The sequence below is a fragment of the Ursus maritimus genome, unplaced genomic scaffold (genome assembly GCF_017311325.1).
Source record: "Ursus maritimus isolate PB19 unplaced genomic scaffold, ASM1731132v1 scaffold_5, whole genome shotgun sequence".
In the NCBI taxonomy this organism is placed as follows: Eukaryota; Metazoa; Chordata; class Mammalia; order Carnivora; family Ursidae; genus Ursus; species Ursus maritimus.
The window spans coordinates 26715679-26740395 of record NW_024426663.1 but is presented as its reverse complement, the minus strand read 5'-3'; the positions used below and the strand labels follow the sequence as shown (position 1 = coordinate 26740395).

The 24717-nt window shown below is 39.7% G+C and overlaps 1 protein-coding gene across 1 annotated transcript in view; it reads left to right on the top strand.

Annotated features, from left to right (window-relative positions):
• Positions 1 to 24717, top strand: part of RASGRF2 (Ras protein specific guanine nucleotide releasing factor 2) — a 232251-nt gene that overhangs the window by 110401 nt on the left and 97133 nt on the right. The window contains exons 10-15 of the mRNA XM_040622131.1: positions 1283 to 1443; positions 2345 to 2411; positions 2962 to 3098; positions 11324 to 11406; positions 16407 to 16655; positions 17275 to 17663. Of these exons, the coding sequence (XP_040478065.1) occupies positions 1283 to 1443; positions 2345 to 2411; positions 2962 to 3098; positions 11324 to 11406; positions 16407 to 16655; positions 17275 to 17663 (1086 nt within the window). The remainder of the gene's footprint in view (positions 1 to 1282; positions 1444 to 2344; positions 2412 to 2961; positions 3099 to 11323; positions 11407 to 16406; positions 16656 to 17274; positions 17664 to 24717) is intronic.

Below are 24717 nucleotides of genomic sequence, written 5' to 3'. Positions count from 1 at the left end.
TTTTACAAATACGAGCAACTTTAGTGGGGTTTTGCCCACTTATGGAAGTAATCTATGCTCATTAAAAAAAAAAAATTAAGAAATGCATAAAATGTATGTAGAGGAAATGAGGTTGCCTGCAATCTCATTTTTAGTGCTGAGCCCTGTTAATATTAAAGGGTTGGATATGCATTTAATGGTTCCTACGGGACAGATGTGTGCCTTTGTAAGGCTGCATTTGGGGTAGGTGGCAGACTGAACAAATAGTAGAAATATTGCCGACTCAAGGTAATTCAGAAGTCAAGGTATTTACAAGAATCTTTCCAGTACTTTTTGGTTTGATATCTAACTTAGATTGGAATTTTATTTTGTGGGGAGAGGGAGGTCATTATTAGGGTGAAATTATAAAGTCTATGTAGAGCTTCTCGCATTGAATGGAAGACAGTTTGCTCACAGGAATGCTCTGGGTATGGACTTTATGACTTCTCTTCCATTTAGATTCCACAAAGAATTTTTCTCACACTTTATTTATTTATTTATATTTTATTTGAGAGAGAGAGAGAGTGCGTGAGAGCGCAAGGGAGGGGAGGGGCAAAGGGAAAGGAAGAGTGAGAACCCAAGCAGTCTCCACACCCAGCGCAGAGCCCGTGTGGGGCTTGATCCCACAACCCCAAGGTCACAGCCTGAGCCAAAATAAGAGTCAGACACCCAACTGACTGAGCCACCTAGGCGCCCCATCATACATAATTTAAATGTAACCTGACATAACTGCCCTTTAAAAATTAACTAAATTGCACTGAATTGTATAATTTGTTTATCTTTATAGTATACATGCATTATAAATTTCATTTTTTAAATACAAAGTAAACTTTACTAATATGCTCTTTGTCTACCTTCATGGCCTCAGGAAGAATAAATTCTATTTTTATTATGTTACTATTATTATATGTAATTATACAATATTCTTATTCTTAATAAGTTGACTGAGATCAGAGCACCAAGGGACAGATGGCAGAAGTGCCTTGTTTTTGAATTCCAGCGTGGCTCTCTTTCCAACTTATTTTAAAGTTTATAGATGAATAATCAAGTCTGAAGTGTTTCACGAAAGTAGGAGGAATTACTTGGACCCTTAAAACGCAGTGCATTGTCTCTTCTGCTCAGAGTGTAGTGGGTTCACTTCCAGTGGTGCATCGAATAAGCCCTTGGTATCTTGGGAAACAGGCCCTAGAGTTATTGCATCAAGAACAGCTCTCACTTGGCAGAATTTTAATTGCTGTGTATTCTTCACTTTTGTGATCACCAGGTTCTCTTATTCAAGTACCTTCTGTTGAGAGGGGGAAACTTAGTAAAGTTCGCCTGGGTTCATTGTCTTTGAAAAAGGAAGGAGAAAGACAGTGCTTCTTATTTACAAAACACTTTTTAATTTGTACGAGAAGCTCAGGAGGAAAGCTGCATCTGCTCAAGGTACGGGTTTACGTGACTATTCCGCTAATGTCCATGCACTCGAGAGGCGCTGAGGTTAATTTAATTATGGCTTTCCCATGCCTGGTATCATAAAACCCAGATTGTCACAAGTGCATAGTGAGGCAATGTGCAGTTGCTAAGCTTGACGTGTACTTTGTTGCCAATGGTATCCAAAATAATAGAAATTGAAGTGTCTTTCCATAAAGAAGTGCAATTAACATCACCTGGAAAGAATGACGACTATTAAGCTACAAAAATCCTGTTAAGTCACTTCAGTGTACTGATCTAATATTTGCTATATGCTATTTTATCTTGCTCTATACGGAGAGTCGGCAAACCACGGCCCGCAGCCTGTTGCTTGTTAATACAGTTTAATTGTCACGCCGCCACGCACGTGTTTACATATTGTCTGGCTGCTCTCATGCTCGTTAAAATGGCAGGTTGGAGTGGCTGCGATAGCGATCATATGGCTTGCAAAGCCTAAAAGATGTACTATCCGGCTCTTTATAGGAGAAGTTTGCCCATCTCTACCTTCTGCTATTAGTGCCTGAAATCTCACCCCGCGCCATGTCAATGGCTTTGGACCGCGTATACAGCGCTCCCTGGCTGGTGGGCTCAGCTGCGTTCACTCTCAAGGTGCCAACCAGTCTCCCGCAGACCGACTTGGTCAATTTGTAAACACTAGGAGTGAGAGTGGGTTGGGGCAGAAGAATCATGAAGTTCAGTGAGTTTAATTACTTTTACGCAACTATATTTAGTTTTGAAATCTATGAAAAATTATTTATGATGCAGAACTGTTGTGCTTTCTTCTGTGGCAATTTGAATGAAAGGTTTATAAATCTGAGCTTCCCCACGTATGCAAGACTGTCAGCCTCTTAATGAGAAACTGGTTTGTTTCCAGACAGGTGGGGTTCTCTCTCTAATAGAATGTACGTTGATCGAGGAGCCTGATGCAAGTGATGATGACTGTAAGTCACATTCTATCTCTTAGAATTATGGTAGAATAACAAGTCGTACGGCTTTTATCTACTTGTAGCTAAGACGAGCTGCTTAAGGAGGCAGGGAAGATGTTGAGAATACACTCCCTGAAGTCATTTATATATGAAAAGTTCTGTTGAATCATTTAACCTGTGATTAAATGATGTGGGAGTGGCAAACTTTGGGAATTCACAGTTCACTGAATTGGTCTCATGATAGGGACTTTTTCAGTGGCAGACAGAGAAGAAAGGAATTGAATTAGAGAGTGTTGGCATTCTGTAGATTATGGAAATAAAAAAAAAAACAAAACAGGAAGTGAGTAGGAGACAGGGATCCTAGTCCCGAGTAACCCGCTGACCTCAGCTTCTTTATGTACTTCTGAGCTTAGTAAAGGCTTCCCCTTGCCCGAGAAGTACCATGTTCCTGAAATGAAATTCTGGATTTGAACACACATCAATCATCTTACTAGAACTCTGTGAAAGCAGCTGTCACTCACGTTTTTGTATTCACATCTAATTGTTTGCTTTGCATGTGTTGAAGCCAAAGGTTCTGGGCAAGTGTTCGGACACCTGGATTTTAAAATAGTAGTGGAGCCTCCTGATTCTGCCCCTTTCACTGTAGTCTTGTTAGCACCTTCACGCCAGGAGAAAGCTGCCTGGATGAGCGACATAAGTCAGGTAAGCAAGTGGCATCTGCCATAAGTTGTGTTGTTGTTGTTGTTGTTGTTTTTAATTTCACAACATAAACTTGGAGGGGGGAGATTTTTTAGTTATTTTGTTTTTATTAAAAAACTTACACCTGGTTGCTCTGGTCACTGCTATCACCCCTGTGTATCTTGTTAGCTGGGACCATTTGTTACTGTTGTTTTTCTTTGTAAGGTTACAATTTACCTGAAATGTGGTCCTTGCATGTTAGTTCCTGGGCACTTTTGTACAGGCTCTAAGAGTAATCAGTTGTGTTGAGCAGTGTTAAAATTGCCCTGTGAGGAATAAATTCTCCAGTGACCCCCCCCCCCACTAGATTATCTTTGGCTTACTTGTTTCTGACGTAGGAAAATGGTGAGAGATACAAAAACAGCTAACAAGAGCTGTGGTGAGAAATCACAAATGAAAGAATCACATCAGAGAAGAGATACCGTCTGTAGTATGAAACCTGAAAATGAGCTTTCCTGTATTTTATATCGAAACAAATCAGGCAACCGATTTGTTTACTTTTCCTTGATCCGCAATGCCCAGTTAAGGAATTGCTGCATTTATTCAGAAATCGGAAATATATCAAAACTTGTTGTGATTGGGCTTAGGCATTCCTAAATTCAAGCTCCACATTAGTTTTTACTCCATTAGCCGATATCGGAGAAAAATGTTCATGTAAGGAAAATATTAAAAGAAGACTTGGTGATTATTTTCTATGTTATTAACTCAAAAGAAGATTGGGACAAATGGAAAAAGAATATACTGTAGATTCAAATGCCTTCTTTTTTCTGAAGAACACATAGTAGTTTATGTGTAAAACTTAGGTAAAAATGTTAATTTTTTCTGAGTGACTGAAAACTGAGGGAAAATAGACAATGAAGGGCAAAATAATTTTTATATGTCAAAAGAAAGCTTACAGACATAGTCTAATTTGATTGTGATAATAGTATTCTGAAGGTAAACAAGTATCAGCCCATTTCACAGGTGAGGAACCCGAGGTTTAGAAGGCTAAGTGTTTGTCCAAAGTTACACAACTGCGTTGAGTCAGGATCGAAACCTAATCCAGGTCTTCGATTAGCATTCTTAACAACCTGTACGGGAGTGCTGGATTTTGCTTATATACCCCCAGGACTCCTTTGATGGTGAATCAATAGCTTGAAGTGAGGCACTTCTCTGGCCAGAAAAAGAATGAAAACATGGGATCTTCTGTATTTGCATACTTATATCCTTGTGGTGATTTATTAATACTTTCGTTAGCTCTGTGCTGTATGAATTAATACTTTAGTCTCTGTTTGTAATACATCTCTTACCTTACGAAACTCTGAATCACTCACTGGTTCTATGAATGTTTTTTGAGCAATCAACATATGCTACCAGGTATTGTGTAGGTATCAGGGAAATGCGATGATCCCTGGCCTCAAAAAGATAGGCAGGCCAGTAGGGAAGAAAGGTCAGTGGACAACTTAATGCAACAAAATTTTGTAGGTGTTGTGAAGCCAAGATAAGTAGAAAGAATGAGGAGAATAAGAGTAGACAAAGGTGATGTACTAGCTGCTTCTAGCTTCTACCTTATGATATGACTGAGGCTCCTAAGATACAGAATTGATAAAGGCTCCAAGCTTCATTATCATGCCTGGTGAGGCACTGCTACGCAAGAAAGACCCCTGGGTCCATGGATGATCCTATAACTGGTTTTTTAAAGAAAGGGTACAATCTTTGTCTGCCATAAGCATCCACGTGAGTCTTCCTACTTAGGCTCCATCTCGAGGCTGAAGTATACAACTTCTTCGTAGTTTTCCCCAAGTCTCTATGGCTAGTATGTTACATTCTTCTAGATTGTATCTGCAAGCGAATTAGAGAATAAAGCTGACAGAAAGTTCGATCTTTCTGAGTGACAATGGTATAATTCATGGAATTGCTCTGTTTGATGGAGCCTTGATGTTGTGTGGCTTTGACACAAATTATTTCATTCATTCAACAAATATATTTATGCAGTGATAGTGTATATCAGGCACTGCTTAGACACCTGTGATATACCATGAGCAAAAGAGGTAACAACAACAAAAATTCTCTGACCTCATGTAGCTTGCATTCTAGTGAAAGGAAGATCAAAAATAAACAATAAATGTAATAAATAAGTACATACTGTTTTATGCTAGAAGGGGCTAGGACCAGAATAGGAAAGATTGCACTACAGGGGGTAGGCTGCAGGAGACATCCAAACAAAGACTGGAGCAGGTGATAGAAATACCATGTAGATATGTGATGAAGGGAAAGTGATTTCAAAGAGGGGGAAGAGCCACTGTGAAGACTCTAAAGTAGGAAGACACTGCCTATTTTGAGGAATAACATAAAGCCAGGGGGGTTGAAGTGGAATGTATGAGAGGGAAAATAGGAAGAGAGGAAGTCAGAGAGGTCCCAGAGGTCCAACCAGAGAGGGGGCCCTAAACCAATGAAAGGGCTTTAGCTTGTACTTTGAGTCAGATGAAAAGCTCTTAAAGAGTTTGACAAAGGAATACCATGATCTGACTTAAGTTTTAAAGCGATCTCTTTGCCTGCTCTGTTGCATATGGACTGGGAGCAGAGGGCAAGGGTGGCAGCAGGGAGCTGAATGAGAAGCTGCTGGAGTAACCCAGGTGAAAGTTCCTGAACACTCTGATCCGCATGACAGGAATGGAGCTGGAGATAAGGGTTGTGATTCTGAATTCATTTTGAAGGTAGAGCCAATAGGGTTTTATTATGGCTTATATTTGGGGTGTGAGAGAAAAAGAAGAGTCAAGGATGTCTTCAGAGTTTTTGGCCTGAGCAACTGGAAGAATGGAGTTGTCATTAATGGAGGTTTGCGGTGAATATCAGAAGCTTACTCTAGATAGGTTCAGTTTCAGAAGGCTGTTAGATATTTGCGTGGAGTTGTTTAGGGGAGAGGTCCAGGTGGGAGAGTCTGTGTCATTTAGGTCATATTTAAGGCTGTGAGAGTATTGAGACCACCTAGGGAATAAGTAGAGATAGAAACGAGGAAAGGGCCATGGACTGAGTCAGGGGTCGTGGAGAACAGCGAGAGGACTGAGAACGTTCCTCTAGTGTGGTAGGACAGCCATGAGGGTGTGGTGTCCTGGAAGTCACGTGAGGAAAATGTCCCAAGGAGGAGGGAGTGGTCAGGCGTCCACTGCTGCTAAGGGCTGAGTCCGGTGGTGAGCGCTCTGAGGTACTTAGCGATTTTGCCCAATGCAGGGTTTGATTAGTGGGTTGTAGGGACAGAGTGCTCCTCTGCGGGTTGAGCCTAGCCTGCCACCTAGCAGCCTGCGTCTCAACTGGCTTTGTTCTCTGCTTAAAGTATTTTCATTTTATGGGGAATATTATGTGCTATAGATACATTGATGGTATTCGTCAGTCTCCCAATATGTCTCTGGACATATTCATTATTAATAAGGTGAGCCCACTGAATGCTTGAAAATGTACTGTTTAATATTTTATTATGTATATGTAAAAATGTGGACATAAAAAGGAGCTAAAAATACTCCCAATACTCAGCACACTAAATTAATATTTATCAAAGTATTTCCACAGATAACTATGGTAGAGTTGCCTGAGGGTTTTTGTAAGCTTGCAGATTCCTAAGTCTACATTCCAGACAGCCCCCCCCCCAGGTTTAACAAGCTCCACAGATCACTTTTGCACAATTAAATTGGAGAACTTTTGCCCTGAAAATCAGTGGTGTCCATTTCTAAAACCTCCACAGTCTGCCGTACAGAAATATTTTTAAAGTTTGGCTCCCAGTGTCTATATACATCATTTTCGTGTTTTACCTCATTGACATCTTTCAATATTCCTGAAGATTCTTCATATTGGTGTCTTCAGATGGCCACACGCACTACCACGTTAACATACCAATTTTCCAGGTTTTCCTAAATAGTTGGATAAATTCCAGGTTTTAGCATTAATATGTGATGTGGTGCCAAACATTGTTACACAGGGAGTTACTTTCCCTTTCAAGGTCCCTTGTTGGCATATCTTCCCCACAGAGGGTGAGGTTGGTACAGAGGGACTGATCACTTCCATGACTTCCTGATTCATGACTTGACAGACTGCCCAAACGCAAGAAATCAGTAATTTGTCATTTCACTGCATCATCAGCAAGATACCTGTGCAACTTTTTTCTGAGTCCTGTGCCATTGTTGAGTTTTGTCATATTTATCACATCTTCCTATCTAATGGAAATGTGGTACGATTCTCTACTGGTTTTGATTTACATTTTTATAACTATCAATATGATTAACATTTTCTATCATTTCTGTTTCTTATCTGTTTATACCAGATGGACATTTATTCATTGGAGCTATCCCTACAGACTAGAGAAATAAGCATTTTCCTTCAAGTCAAATTATGAATATGTTCTCCATTATTTTATCATCTTTTTTTTGTCACTCTATTTTGCTAGATCTTAATTTTTTTGTGACTTGACTTAAAGCCACCTTGCTAAAGTTATTGTACCATATTACGCTAATCACATATGGCTCTTATTTAAGATAATAAAGTGGTTTCTGAATATTGATACAATCCTAGTTTCACATAAAGAACTCGATACAAAAATTAAGACTATTGGTTTTGCCAGACCTTTTTCTCTGAAGCTGTAATTTTTAGAAGTAACAATTGCTCGAATGATTAATTACACCTTTAGTTACACCAGTAGGGCCATAATTAACTGTTGGCACCTCCAGCAAAATGAACAAATAGCTAATGGTCTTGACCAATAATTCTTCCCTTTTCATCTATTTATAGGGAAAAATTTGAGGCTGAGGATTTGACCATTCAATATAGTGCATTCATTTATGCTTGTCTTCTTGTCATACATAATGGTGTATTAAACAGATTTTTCCGTAATTATGGGTATTAACTAAAATGCAGAATTAAAATTCCCCTCTGAGCTTGGTTTGGGCAGAAGTGTAAAAACGTACGTGTTGTGTAGACACACCTATAACACTCTCACATGCTTTCTCCCTTAAAATAGCTTCTCTAGAGTCAATAGGGAATTTTTTACTTTAACATAAAAAGGTGATTTAAAAGAGAAAAATTGAATCTAACCTTTCTTCCCACTACTTAGAAGTGTTAGAAGGTAAAAAGGGTGGTGATAGATCCCAGTAAACCAGTGACCTTTGAGCAAGTATTGCCTTAAGCAAGATCCTCCAAAGACCTTGTTGAGGAAGTCATTCTCAGCAGTTGTCTAAGGACCAGTTGCACCAGAATTACCTGGGGCTATTGTGAACATGCATGTTATTCTATTAAGTCTATTAATTTCAAGGTTTACTGTTAATTCACATAAATTCGGTGTATGCTTTAAGATATGCGACACCTTGCTTATTGTGATTCTTCTTGAATGAGGGAACTGTATTTATTTTCCCAGGACTCAGTCACTTTTCCCCAATGTAACTAAAAGACAGGCTTATATGGTTGTGAATATATTCCATGCCTTCCAATATAAATATATTCATACACAGATTATTCTGTTATAGTCTGACTTTTTTATGAAAGAGAACCCTTTCTCCAGTGCAGCATCGTTGCAAGTCCCAAATGGAAGTGAGATAAAAACAGAATACTCTTGTTGAAGTAGAGCTAGGGGACCCAGAATGGCCAATCTGTTTGTTCACCCAAGTTGTCACTGCAGCCTGCCTGGGAGGAAATGAGGATTTTTAATATGGAGCTATGGTTCAGATGTAGGTATGGTTGTGTGTACATATGTGTGTATGGTTCAGATGTATGTTTTGATTTCCTGAAACTTGAGCACAAGTGAAAATTTTTTTCAATAGAATGCTTCAGACATTAAATCAGAAAGATTTATGAATGAGATATGACACTGGATAATGAGATGGTCAAAAGTAGTCACATAAATCTCTTTTGGATCTAAAATATTTATCTCAGACTCCAATTCTGAGGGTGTAGAAGACTGAGCAGATTTAGATACCCTGTAGTTACAAACACAGAAATGTTTAACATATAAAATCAGTATAATGAAATTTTTCAATACATTGGTGATATTTACAGATTGGTGATATTTTACAGAAATCTAGTTGTCAGAAATACTGAAGAAACTTAGAGCAGAAAGCTTATAAGCTGAACACCTAGAGACCTAGGAATGATTTTAGATTGAGAATTGGTCCCAAGCCCAAGGGGTTTTAACTAAAGGGACCAAGGTAGCCTTGGGCTCCTTAAACGAATTAAGCTTCCTGTTTAAAGCCTGGTTATTGGAAGGGTATCCCTTCTGTGAGATGAGAACTCAAAAAAACTCTTCCCATTAGCTGAAAAAAGAAATAAGGAAGTTTGTCTTAGTCTTGGGTTCTGATTTTTAAAAATCTCCTTTGAAAGAAATGAATGTGTTTCTGGCCTATGGATTTTTTTTTTTTTAAGATTTTATTTATTTATTTGACAGAGAGAGACAGCCAGCGAGAGAGGGAACACAAGCAGGGGGAGTGGGAGAGGAAGAAGCAGGCTCATAGCAGAGGAGCCTGATGTGGGGCTCGATCCCATAACGCCGGGATCACGCCCTGAGCCGAAGGCAGACGCTTAACCGCTGTGCCACCCAGGTGCCCCTCTGGCCTATGGATTTGAAACTTAAGTGCATAATATTCAATGGTGTGAAAAATCCAAACCGAGAAATTAATGTAAAAGCAGTTTTGGGGACTGTTGAAATCCTAAGACTGCTTGGTAGAAGCAAACACAAAAGTCACTCCATTAGCAACACTTTATAATTCAGGCCTTATGACAGTGTGCTCAAAATAAAAAATTACAAATCTTGTGATTAACTTACCTATCATGAGAGAATCAGAAGACACAGTGAGCGCCAGAATTAATACTGCTGAAACTTCAGATAATAGGATGACAACTTGGAAAAGACCATAAAATAAGAATGTTTAAAATATATTAAAGCCAGAAAGAGGAAGGAACAAAGGAAGAGAAGGAGGGAGGGAAGAAGGAAGGAAGGATGGAAGGAAGGAAGGAAAAAGAAAAGATTATTCAGTAAAAAGGACCAGGTTGATCTGTCAAAGAACAAACAGAAAATCTAAACATAGAAACTAGAATCCTAAATCATCCTAAAGCTATTGTTTGTGTAACTATGCCATTTGCTTAAAATGTTAAAGGAAACTGAAGGAACATTGTTCATTTTCCACATTTCTCACCAACCACCATCTCTGTCCTCTCACTTCCTGTGTTGGTAACTCAAGCAGCATCCTCATTGTGCTTTAGAAACATTAAGAATGAAAAGAAGGCCACTGAGGTAAAGGATCACTTATCCTGTCTCTTCTCTCCCTGTCTGTTAGTCCTGTCCCCATACAACCCTCTTCCCCATGCCCCCCACCCTCCACCAATCAACCTCTTCACACCATTTAATTACAGTTATAAATCACTATACGGTATCCTAGTAACTAGAAATATAAGTTCTGATTTTAAAAATTGCTTAAATCTTTTTTCATTTTCTGTTTGTTCAAAGGGAAGATGTGTAATTCAAAATAAATCCTTCTCTAACCCTTCTCTAATTGCAAAGGGAATTTTTAAATTGATAAGGCATAAGTTAATAAGGCAATGGAAATTAGCAGAAGTTCTTGAATTTTCCTCCTAAAAAGAAAAGAAAACAAGATGAACAGGGCTTCGTGCATTCCAGAAACAGGCGAAATTACGCAATACATCCTCATCAAATCAACATGGTGCCAATAGATACTGCTAGAGAAGCTAGTCAAGTGTGTGAATTTGTTGGCAAAAAACACCTTAGAAGCAGGCCTAGAGCGTACTAGTGAGACAGAAGATGAATTCCCTCCAAGAAAGCCATCATTTCTACTCAGCCTGCCCCAGAGCGCCCTCGGGCCGAGAATGAATACAGCAGAGGCAATTACTGTCAGAAGCTATAAACCTCTCAACGGGTGCCGCTACTGGCCGAGAATTGTGATGCTGTGACGTTGGGGCCAGAGTCCTTAGGCAGTACATTCCAGGAGAACACAGCTCTTCCGTCTGTCCTCGGGTATTCACCAGGTGCACAGTTTTGGTATCTGGGTATCCAATCTGTTCATCAACGTATAATGTTTACATGCTGCTGTGTGTGTGCGCGCGCACAGATGAAATGAGAAACTCAACTTGTTTTTGTGGCTATAAACAATTCTGAGACTATGTGATCTGCCTAGGTTTTCATGTGGGTTGAAATTGTTTGTTTTTTAATTTCACAGTGTGTGGACAATATACGGTGTAATGGTTTAATGACTATAGTATTTGAAGAGAATTCCAAAGTTACTGTGCCACATATGATTAAGTAAGTGTAATAATCCTTTCCCTTACATTTTAATCAAGTGGAATTGGTAGAGAACATAAAGCCCTGCATAAAATATTGCTTCAGTAGGATTCTGCTTCATTTTTGTGAATATGTTTCTTGACCGTAATGCGATAATTCATGGTATGCTATTATAAATAATAAGACTATCGAAATGGTTTTTCAGCTTCATAGTTTATTGAGTCATAGCATAGAAAACTGTTTTTCATACTGTTACATACTCTTTCATTGAGGACAAAAGCCTATTGAGATTTTCAAGTTCAGTATAAAAAATTGTGACAGCCAGATGTGTCCAAGGTCAGAGGCTGGGTCAAAGCATGGCAGATTCTTTTGGCATCTTCCCAGTGGGTATGAATCAATCGTGTTACTCAGATTTGGGTGTAGAGATGTATTTGGATTTCGAAGACACTTGACATGAATCACTTGGCCTTCCCATGGTACTGTCTACCCACTGCCCATAAGTGGATTTGCCCAAGTCTGTCATCATGCTCTCTCTCTCTGTTTTGTTAACAAAAAAACACATCCTATAATTTAAGGTGGTCAATCGGGAAATGGGAGTTTTAAATGAGAAGTTATATCGGTAACTATGTGCCATTGCTCTCTCTATTAATGCTTTTGTCTCTACATACTTTTTTGATTATAAATTCCGAAATTGTTTCAGGACTATTTTGAAGCTGACCAAATTGTTCCCTGTTCTCATTTTTTTTTTTTTTTTGGTTATTTGCAGTTCAAATTCCAAGAATAAAATCTATTTTTGAAAGCAGTCCTGTTATATCTTTTTTAAAAAGTTACATGAAACTAAGAAAAATATTTGTCTTCTCTGCATTTTTAATGTGGATTTTTTTTAAAGATCTGAACTGTTTGTGCTAAGGCAATAAATAACATTAATTTTCCTCTTCTGATAGGAAATTAGCGTACTTAAACCCATCCCAACAGCACAACCTTTAGAACTTACTGTCGTATCAGAGGAAGGCAGAGTACATTGTACTAGAGCCGTAATTACTGCAGGAAAACATAAACTGTGAAAGAATGATCATATTTTAAATTACTGGTCAAATTTAAAAACATTTTAGGTAGAATCATTTTAAGGCTCTAGGGCGAAGATTCCTTTAGCATTCAGTTTTTTGGTTTTTGAGTTAGTGTAATTTTTTTAGAACCACATTAGTTAAAAGTGTATGATGCTAAGATTAAGAGCAGGTGTGCAGTATTCAGTCAAAAGGTCCACATTGTGACTTAACTTTTAAATTCACATCATTGGGTTAGAGTTATTTTAATTTTCTACCTTGGGATTCTTATTTTAATATTTCACAAAACAGCATACGTTATAACCTATTATTCATTTTTAAAAGTAGTTTCTTGAAGGCAAGACAGCCATGAAAGTCCCAACCGCTTGAGAATGAGAATATGTAAGTTGGACACTGCGGCCAAGTCCTAGACCTAGGGCTCCTTCACATATGCTATACATACATTTTGTTGACTTTAAAAATGAATACAGATAAAAACTTTAGTTTTGTGCCTGACTGGTTTTGGCTGGCGCCCAAAGGCATCTTCTGTCCCATATGATGTCCGTTTGACTAGTGTCCGTGTCCAGCCTTCTATGTGTAACTGCCTCGCACATAGACCAAGACTTCCCTCTTTTGGGCACACAGAGTGATGCTTGAATGAGTAGGCACTGCTCTCCTGCTAGGACAGAAACCTGAATCTCGGGCTGTAAAGATTTTCTGTTAGAGTCGCGCATGTTTTGATGCCCATCTATCCTATTCTAGACGTAATCCCAAGGCAGAGTAGAGTCTCATATATTTCTTCGTTCCACTTTTCCCTGCCTGACAGAGCCTGGTTTTCCTCAGCCAGAGGAAAGAGGCTAATTTTGCAGTCTCTGTTCCTTCTGATAGTTCCCTCTGTGGCCCTATTCTACCCTAAATCTGTATTGGGGCCTTCCTGCACATCTCCTTGGCCACATACCATTGGAAAAAAAAAAAAAAGACAACATTGTTTTTGATAGTTAAAAACTATCCTAATTGTGTCTTGTTACTGAGATGGCATCACTTTGCAAGCACTCACTTCCCTTTAAAACTTAATTATAATAGGTAATTTGGGTTTCATGTCTCAAGATGGCTTTTTTAAGTTCACCAAAAAGGAGTTGTTATTGTCACAGGGGGCTGAAGTAATACGTTATATCTCACTTGAGAGCCCCTTAGGAAATAAACACTGCGTTCAGTGTAATAAAAGAAAATTAAATAATTTTATCATATTTAATTTATTTTCTTAAAAGGAAAATGTAATCATAATTTTGAAGGACAGTGGTATAATTAGTTTTATTTTAATTTAATGTTGCCACAACATATTTTTTTCTTCCAGTGTTGTTGTTGTTGTTGTTGTTTAAGTAAGCTCCACACCCGACGTGGGGCTAGAACTCACAACCCTGAGATGAAGAGTTGCATGCTCTACAAGCTGAACCAGCCAGGCACCTCATTTCTTCCAGTGTTTTGAGTAAAGTAATTAGAGTCAAAAGCTGCAAAGCTCAGAACTGTCAGAATGCAAAATTATGATATTTATTAGGTGAAAATACCCCTTTAAATGATGCTTCCATTTTAGGGTAGGGTTTTAATAATAGTTGACCTCATCTTTCTTAGAAAATAGAGATTTTTAATGGGAAAATGGTGGGGGAGAAAGTGATTACCTCAATCAGCTATCTTCTGGACAGACTGATTGATTCATGAAAGTTCTAAGGTCTTTCTCCTGATGAGAAAATTAAGAACCATAAGAGTAGTTGATTAAGGGTCACATAGGGGTGGAAAAAAGAGCCCCATGCCATTTTCAAGAATCTCAAAAGATGCGTTTGTGTATTTTCGAGATCAATAAAGTGGCTAAAACTAACGGGCCACCCTTAGTTCCTCAGCAGGGGTAAGCCGCTCATTTAAAATGCCCTTTCGAGCCTGCAAATGAAGTACTTTTGCCTGCACCAAGTATACGTTGGGGTGGGAAGTTTCCAAGAGCAAGCTAAGAAAGTTATTGATTCCTTTTTATTTGAAAGAAAATAAATATATAATTTAAAATCCCTCAAAGTGCTGAAGGGGCTAATTTAGGGCACTCACAACAGCGAGCTGATTCTAAGCAAGCGTTTGCTTTACTGAACATTCCTGGCCCTGCAGCATGTGCTTTCATCAAATGGTGAAATCCAGGACTTCACTGATGGCTTGTTCTGAGATACTGCAGTGGAGGTGAACAAGGGGTCTCAGAAGGGAATGCAAAAGCTCTGGGCAGTCCTAATGAAGGTGTGCATTTCTTTGAGCCCCACTTGGATTCAGCCCCTGCTCCCAGGCATCTTCTCTTACAAGCTTTGCCTCTTTGCTGGCCTCTTTTGCTCTTTTAAACAAATGTGCACCACTGGCTGAAGGCTCTGAGCACCGCCACAGATTGTGAGGGCCGCTGTGTGAACCTTCCTGCTAGTGTGCTCATCCACCTGGACGGGCTGCACAGGTGCCCGGGGAACCCAGGAGGGTAAAGGCGTAGCCAGATGGGAGGCTTTAGAGAATGAGAAAAAGCAGAACACTGCAGGGGGGCAGTGGTGGGTACTATTCATGGAGAATCTCATCCATTACTTTTTTTTTTTAATGAAGATATTTTTAATGCTACAAAATATGGCAAAATAATGAAGACATAACATTTCACACAATTTATGTGTTAAACTGTACTACTCATAAAATGGGTAGACTTAAATGCATTAATGAGCCAGAAAGAATGAAGTGAATTAAGCATTCAGTTCAAGAAGTTAGAAAAAGAATGACGAAATACACTGTAAGAAAGTGTGGGAAGAAAATAACAGACATGAATACATTAAAATATAGAAAAACAGTAGAATCAATCACAGAGCCAGTTCTAAGGGGAAAAATACCTAATAACATAACCTGTTGGTCAGTTTAGCTAAGAAAAAAAAAAGGGGGGTACAAATGCACAAAATTAGAAGTGAGGAAAAAAATAACCACAGATAGAGCCGTGGTATCTGTCTCCCTCTCTCCCTACCCATATGTGGGAAGAACATTGCCCATTACTTATTAAGCACACTTCTGATATGCTGATTAAAGGACATAAGCAATGCCCCTCCTAAATAGGGTATTTGGCTTCATTTCCCTAGTAAAACATGAATGAACTAGAGAGGGAAGGGAAGGATAGCAGAATGTGCCACCCCCAAAACATGCCACTTGGGCATATTGATTGAGTTGTAGGCACTTGAAAAACAGCAAATGCAGGGAGAAACTTTCTCTGGACTTCTCTTATTTGCCTAAAGACAGATCCTCCAAAAGGCACTCAGTTTTCATAAATCCCATCTCTGAGAATTTCATCAACCAGGGCGGATTGACAGTTATTGTAGGAGAGGAGACTAGACATCAACCCCACACCTAGACAAACTGTCCCAAACTATCACACCTCCCATCTAGTCTCCTAAGAGCCCATTCATCTTTCCTAAAAATCATTTACTTTCCCCTAAGAGGCCTACCCCCCAGCCACCCCCCCCCCCCACCTTTTCCCTATTAAGATGGTATTTAAGCACTAATTCTAAGCCACCTCTGGAAGTTGCTTATTTTTCCCAGGGTATCTCCCATGTGTACATGAGGTATGCATGGTAATAAACTTCTGTTTGTTTTTTCTCTTGCTAATCTGTCTTTTATTACAAGAGTCTCAGCCAAGAACTCAGAAAGGTAGAGGGAAAATTATTTTTCTTCCCCTACAGAAGGAATCCATAGAGTGAAATGAATTATTCTTACCTTCTCCACAATTAATTCTGACCTTCCTAAATCATAAGGATGTGGTTGATGTTTTTATAGCCCTGCCTTCTCGCATGTAATAGGTCATATAAGCATCTTTTATCAAATACAATGGGAAGCCCACATACAAGTTTGTGTTTTGGAATACTGAAATACTCAGTGGCTGAGAGGAAGCCAAGTCCCGGTTTTGTTCTTATGTTCCTGCTTTGTGTGTAGGTCTGATGCCCGTCTTCATAAAGATGACACCGACATTTGCTTCAGTAAAACACTCAACTCCTGCAAAGTGCCACAGATCCGCTACGCCAGCGTGGAGCGCCTCCTGGAGCGGCTGACAGACTTGCGGTTTCTTAGTATCGATTTCCTCAACACCTTTCTGCACACCTATCGTATTTTCACAACGGCAGCTGTGGTGCTGGCGAAACTTTCCGACATATACAAGAGGCCTTTTACCTCCATCCCTGTCAGGTAGGCCCCGGACTTGCCTGTCCTGGAAGTTGGCCCCCTCGGTCCCTGGGTCCCCATGCAGACATTCTGCAGAGCCGCTCCTACAGGATTGGCTCACCTGGGAACTTACACGCGCTGCCTGTAGAACGGGGGGGTAGACGTCTCCACAGAAAACATTGAGAACCCTAGAGTCCCCAAGTCATCTTTGCTTGCTCCATGATTATTTGGAAGCTAACTGTATTGTTGTAGGCTCTCCTAGTTTTTTTTTTTAAACTGTTGTGGTTTTCAAACTTTAACATGCATTAAGAATCACCCAGGGGTCTTGTTAAATTGCAGACTGTGATTTAACATGTCTGGAGTGGAGCCTGAGTTCTGCATTTCTAACAAGCGCCCCAGAGATACCAAAGCTACGGGTCTTTGGGCCACAGTTTATAAGCAAGGGATTAGACAAGGCCTAAAAAGTGTCTGTATTCCTTCAGCAAGTGTGCGGTATATAGGTAGCATTTAAATGAAGGAAATCCAGCAACGGAAGTACGATGATATTGTGGCCTTTTAACGTAGGGAGCATGTTCTGAATGATATCAGGGGAATCATCTTTACTTGGCTATCATCTGTTAATAGCTTCTGCTCTTATTTTTAGGTCATTAGAATTGTTTTTTGCCACCAGCCAGAACAACAGAGGTGAACATTTGGTGGATGGCAAATCCCCACGCCTGTGTCGCAAATTCTCTTCCCCGCCACCGCTGGCTATGTCTAGGACGTCCTCCCCAGTGAGGGCCAGAAAGCTGTCCTTGACGTCTCCGTTGAACTCAAGGATGGGAGCGCTGGACCTGACCACCTGCTCAGCGTCCAGCAGTCCCACCACCACCTACAGCCCTGCTGCCTCCCCACCGCCGCACACTGGCAAAATACCGTTGGATCTCAGCAGAGGCCTGCCTTCTCCAGAGCAAAGCCCGGGATCTGTAGAAGAGCCTATAGATAACCCCCGCGTGGATCTGTGTAACAAGCTAAAACGAAGTATTCAAAGAGGTATTATCCAGCTGCCATGCCCCGTGTTTGCTGGCTGCCTCCTCCCCCACCATTCCTTCTGGAACCCTAGATCCCTTGCTTATAGCTTTCCTACTCCTGTGTAGAAAGTGGAATGGATACAACGGCTAGTTAGAAGAGGAAATGCCTGTAGGTCACTAGCCTGTGTGGAAAGAAAGGAGGGCAAAGTTAGCTGTCCTGGGGTCTTCTACAGTAAAAGGCTAATTGTAGTCAGCTGTGTATGGAACACAGCGTTATGTGAACGGTATTACTGGAAGGTTCTTCATGGAATTGGTTAAGGCTGATACTTTGTGTAGAGGTAGGAGGCACCCTCTTCTGGGAAAGTAGGCCTCAGAGCCTTCTCCTCCGGTGTCTGCCTTGAACACCCAGACTTGTTTCCAGCCTCCCCTGCTAAGGATGACCCAGCCTGGAAGCATTCAGATGGCTTCTTCAGTTTCGTTACCAAGGTAGTGCTTCATATTACGACAGACATAGAGGGAGAAAAATAAAATTCAAGATAGTGTTCATTGTCCATGACAGCCAAAATGTTTTTTTTTTTTTTAAGGTGAATTAGGTATATTTTCCTGATTAAATTCTCTAATGACTTTCTATGGCACTTAGATTAAAATATATTTTCCCTCACAAGGCCTTCAGATACTATGAGATTTGGATCTTGTCTCTCTCTCCAACCCCTATTCCTATCATGCCTCCTCATATACTAGAATGCAGTCACAGGGATTTCCTTTTTGTGTCTCAGAAACAGCTCAGTCATTTCTGCCTCAGGGCCTTTGCACTAGTTCTTCCTCCTGCCTGGACGTGTAAGTTCCATAAGATCGGCAACATTGTCTACCTTGTTCATCGGTGTACTCTCAGTGCCTTGGCCAGTGCCTGGCAGGTAGTTAATTTTTGTTGAATGAATGAACGAAGCAAAACATTCAGTTAACTAACCAAGGTGTATTCTGTTACCTCACCTTTCACAGCTCGGTACAATGTATGGGTTAGAGGAGGTGACTTTTGTTGCTTTAATGTTTCTGTGGTAAAAATAAAAAAGGTTTCACAGCCAAATTAGAAATCAACTTTTTTTTTTTGGCTGTATGATAACTGATTTATTTACTGATGACATAAAAGAAATTGGGTATTTAATCAAAGTGTCCAAATTTCAAGGAGGGTCACCCAGATGGAAGCATAGACCCTTGCTTCTTTAACTTCTTGAAACTTCTATATACTTCCTAGCTCAGATAATTTAAAAATAAGCTTCCTGAGTGAAGTACTTAATGGAATCTTAACTGGTTGGTTGTCATCATCAAAAGTAGCACCCTTTTAAACAAGAAATTCTTTAAATTGACAAGTTAGCAACTAAGGAGGAGGGAAGGAGGAAGGTAATTAAAAAGTCATTAGAACAACAAGCTTTAGTAGAATGATGGATTCTTCTCAGGCATAATGACAAGTTGACAAGTACTTTTGGGGTTTGCTCCAGCACCAGTGCCTGGGAACCTCTGTGGAGAGAGTGACTTAGGGATGCTTATCACAGACCTCCCCTCTGGCGCAGGGTGCCCTGGGAAGTACAGGAATCTCTCAGAATATGAGAAGGTCTGCTCCCTCCTTTAATTGGATTGCAATAAATAGGAGAGAAGTCTGGCGGTAAGTCTGGATTCTTGTGTGATTTTGAGTTAGGAGAGCTTTAGGAGTAAGCATGTCAGTGTCAGACATTCATGGCTTGGAGGTTGGTCTGAATACCGGTTCTAGAGGTCCTCAGTCAAGCTGCGCATTGCCCATCGTGGCTAATTCTTCCTCTTAACTTGTTACAGATTGTGACATTGCTCACCAAGTTCTCTCGTTCTGGTCTTCAACGCCCAAGCCCAGATGTTTTCCCTGCTATTTAGGATGCAGGTGTGGTCACTGGTAGGAATCAGTAGTTTTTTTGCCTGGATCAACTTAGACTCAGGGAGACCAAGATAAATGCGAAAGAACTGGCTTAAGCTCCAAAGGAAGGACATTGACCTAAGGCTGCTGGAGATTGGTGGTTGTAGATGTTGGACAGAGGTGCAGTCACTGTGGTCACAGCTAGTGGCCGCTGGAGAGCTCGCTGCCCAGAGGCGGCGTGGATCATTTATGACTGGTGGCCAAAGGTGGAGAAAACCTATGAATAATGGTATGGTTAAAAACATTAGCTTCCCAGAGACACCTGGGTGGCTCAGTTGGTTGAGTGTCTGGCTCTTGGTTTCTCAGCTCAGGTTGTGGTCGTGAGATCGATCCCTGTGTAACAGTCTGCTGCCCTCCCTCCCTTCTCCCTCTGCACTCCCCCCTCTCCAGCCCAGCAGCTCGCATAAGCTCTCTCTCAAATCAGTCAATCGATCTTTCCAAAAAATTAGGTTCTCTGCCTCATTAGAAAAACAGTTGAGGGCTTAATGCCCCTATTTTCACTGGATTTCCCCCAAACAAATGATTTGGAGTTAGATTTTCAAGAATTAGTTTATCCACATGGTTCATGAGTTAGAAATGTCATTGTGCTGTTCCCGGTCATTGTTAAAGGCAGAGCTGTTTTCACTCTGGGTGATGGGGAAGTTCCAGGATTGTGTCACGTGGGGCCGACACTTGATGAAGCACTCTGGAGCCAACCTCTCCTCCAGAGATGGCAGCTCCTCTACCCTCTTTGTTTCTTAGTGACATCCCCTAATGTGCACCCCCTTGATTGCCCCCCAGTCCTTCCATGCCATTTCTTTTCTCCTGGCCACTTCGTTACATCCTTCTTTCTTATTTTTTTTCAAAATTTTATTTGAATTCCAGGTAGTTAACATACAGTGCAATATTGGTTTCAGGAATAGAATTCAGTGATTCATCACTTGCATACACCCTAACAAGGGCCCTCCTGAATGCCTGTCACCCATCTAGCCCATCCCCCACCCACCTCTCTCCATCAACCCTCAGTTTGTTCTCTGTCGTTAAGAGTCTCTTGTGGTTTGTTTCCCTCTCTCTTTTTCCCCCCTCCCATATGTTCATCTGTTTTGTTTCTTAAATTCCACGTATGAGTGAAATCATATGGTATTTTTCTCTGACTGACTTATTTCACTAGCATAATACATCTAGCTTCACCTACATCATTGCAAATGAAAGATTTCATTCTTTTTGATGGCTGAGTAATATTCCATTATATATTTTTTATATATATATATTATATATAATGGAATATATATATTATATATATATATATTTATAACCTCTTCTTTATCCATTCATCAGTTCATCAGTTGATGGACATTTGGGCTCTTTCTTTAGTGGTTTGGCTATTGTTGATAATGCTGCTGTAAACATTGGGGTGCATGTACCCCTTTGAATCTGTATTTTTGTATCCTTTGGGTAAATCTCTAGTAGTGCAATTGCTGGATTGGATGCTTCTATTTTTAACTTTTTGAGGAAACTCCGTACTATTTTCCAGAGTGGCTGCACCAGTTTGTATTCCCACCAACAGTGCAAGAGGGTTCCCCTTTCTCCACATCCTCACCAACATCTGTTGTCCTGTGTTGGTGAATTTAGCATGCTGACAGGTGTGAAGCGGTATCTCCTCATGGTTTTGATCTGTATTTCCCTGACGATGAGTGATGTTGAGCATCTTTTCATGGGTCTGCTAGCCATCTGGATGTCTTTTTTGGAGAAATGTCTCTTCATGTCTTCTGCCCATTTCTTAACTGGATTATTTGTTTTTTGGATGTTGAGTTTGATAAGTTCTGTATAGATTTTGTATACTAACCCTTATCAGATATGTCATTTGCAAATATCTTCTCCCATTCTGTAGACTACCTTTTTGTTTTGTTGATTGTTTCATTTGCTTTGCACAAGGTTTTATCTTGATGAAGTCCCAATAGTTCATTTTTGCTTTTGTTTTCCTCTGTTGACATGTCTAGTAAGAAGTTGCTACAGCCAAGGTCAAAGAGGTTGCTGCCTGTGTTCTCCTCTAGGATTTTAATGGTTTCCTGTCTCACATTTAGGTCTTTTATCCATTTTGAATTTATTTTTGTGTATGGTGTGACAAAGTGGTCCAATTTCATTCTTCTGCGTATTGCTGTCAAGTTTTCCCATCATTTGTTAAAGACACCGTCTTCTTTCCATTGGATATTCCTTCTTGCTGTGTTGAAGATTAGTTGACCATATAGTTGTGGGTCCCTTTCTGGGTTCTCTGTTCTGTTCCACTGATCCATATGTCTGTTTTTGTGACAGTACCATATTGCTTTGATGACTACAGCTTTGTAATATAGGTTGATATCTGGAATCATGATTCCTCCAGCTTTGCTTTTCTTTTTCAGGGTTGCTTTGTCCATTCAGGGTCTTTTGTGGTTCCATACAAATTTTAGAATTGTTTGTTCTAGCTCTGTGAAAAATACTGGTGGTATTTTGATAGGGATTGCATTAAAGGTGTAGATTGCTCTGGGTACTATAAACATTTTAACAATGTATGTTCTTCTAATCCATGAATACCAAATGTTTTTCCATTTCTTTGTGTTGTCTTCAATTTCTATCATAAGTGTTCTATAGTTCCCAGAGTATAGATCTTCTACCTGTTTGGTTAGGTTTATTCCTAGGTATCCTATGGTTTTTGGTGCAATTGCAAATGGGAGGGATTCCATGATTTATTTTTCTGTTGCTTCATTATTGGTGTATAGAATGAAACATTTCTGTACATTGATTTTCTTTTCTTTCTTTCTTTTTAATTAATTATTTATTTGCACAAGAGAGAGTGTGTGATGGGGGAGGGAGGGGCAGAGGGAAAGGAAGAGAATTTTTTAAAAAAATATTTTATTTCTTTATTTGGAGAATGTGAGCAGGGAGGGGGCAGAGAACCAGGGCGAGAGAGAGACTCCCAAGCAGACTCCACACTGAGCACATAGCCTGACCCGGGGCTCAATCCCACTACCCTGAGATCACAACCAGAGCCAAAATCAGAAGTTGCACACTTAACCAACTGAGCCACCCAGATACATTATTTTATATCCTGTGACTTTGCTGAATTCATGTATCAATTCTAGCAATTTTTTGGTGGAGTATTTGGGGTTTTCTACAGAGTATCATGCTGTCTGCAAATAGTGAAAGTTTGACTTTTTCCTTGTCGATTTGGATGCCTTTTCTTTCCTTTTGTTGTCTGATTGCTGATGCTAAGACTTCCAGTACTGTGTTAAATAGTAATGGTGAGAGTGGACATCCCTGTCTTGTTCCTACTGTAGAGGAAAAAGCTCTCAGTTTTTGCCATTGTGGATGATACTAGCTGTGGGTCTTTCATATATGGCCTGAATGATGTTAAGGTGTGTTCCATCTATACCTACTTTGTTGAGGGTTTTTTTCAAGAATGGATGCTGTATTTTGTCAGACGCTTTTTCTGTGTCTATCGAGAGGATCATATGGTTCTTATCCTTTCTTTAATTAATGTGCTGTATCACTTTGATTTGTGAATATGGAACCACCCCTGCAACCCAGGAATAAATCCCACTTGATTGAAGTGAGTAATTCTTTTAATGTACTGTTGGATTCAATTTGCTAGTATCTCATTGAGAATTTTTGCATCCATGTTCATCATGGATATTGGCCTGTGATTCTCCTTTTTAGTGCGGTCTGTCTGATTTTGGAATCAAGGTAATGCTGGCCTCCTAGAATAAGTTTGGAGGTTTTCCTTCCATTTCTGTTTTTGGAACAGTTTGAGAAGAATAGGTATTAACTCTTTAAATGTCTGGTAGAATTCCTCTGAGAAGCCATTTGGCACTGGACTCTTGGTTGTTGGGAGATTTTTTATTATGATTCAATTTCTTCACTGGTTATGGGTCTGTTCGGGTTTTCTGTTTCTTCCTATTTCAGCTTTGGTAGTTTGTATGTCTCTAGGAGTTTGTTCATTTCTTCCAGATTGCCCTGTTTGCTGGCATATAATTTTTTATAATATTCCCTTATAATTGTTTGTATTTCTGTGGTGTTGTTTATGATCTCGCCTCTTTAATTCCTGATTTTATTTATTTGAGTCCTTTCTCTTTTCTTTTTGATAAGTCTGGGTAGCAGTTTATCAATTTTACTAATACTTTCGAAAAACCAGCTCTTAGTTTTGTTAATCTGTTCTGTTTTGTTTTGTTTTTTCCTTCGGTTCTGTCTCATTTATTTCTGCTCTAATCTTTATTATTTCCCTTCTTCTCCTGGCTTTAGGTTTTATTTGCTGTTCTTTTTATAGCTCCTTCAGGGGTAAAGTTAGGTTGTGTATTTGAGACTCTTCTTGCTTCTTGAGGTAGGCCTGTATTGCATTATACTTCCTTCTTAGGACTGCCTTTGCTGTATCTCAAAGGTTTTGGACTGTTGTGTTTTCATTTTCATTTGCTTCCATGTACTTTTTAATTTCTCCTTTAATTTGCTGGTTACCCCCATTCATTCTTTACTAGGATGTTCTTTAGCCTCCATGTATTTGTGGTCTTTCCAAGTTTTTTCTTACGGTTGACTTCAGGTTTCAGTGTTTGGTCTGAAAATATGCATGCTATGATCTCAATCTTTTATTACGTGTTGAGGGCTGATTTGTGACCCAGTGTGTGATCTGTTTTAGATAATGTTCCACGTGCACTTAAAAAGAATGTCTATTCTGCATTAGGATGAAATGCTCTGAATATATCTGTTAAGTCCATCTGGTCCAGTGTGTCATTCAAAGCTATGGTTACCTTGTTGATTTTCTGCTTAGATGATCTGTCCATTGCTATAAGTAGGGTGTTAATGGCCCCTACTATTATTGTATTATTATCAATGAGTTTCTTTATATTTGTTATTAATTGATTCATATATTTAGATGCCCCCAAGTTGGGGCATAAATACTTACAATTGTTAGGTCTTCTTGATGGATAGACCCCTTAATTATGATAATGCCCTTCTTCACCTCTTGTTACAGTCTTTGGTTTAAAAATCAAGTTTGCCTGATATAAATATGGCTGCTCTGGTTTTCTTTTGATGTCCATTAGCATGATAGATGGTTCTGCATCCCCTTTACATCTTTATTTCTTTTCCCTTTCTGTAGCTGTCTTCTGATTACTTTTAATGTATTTAC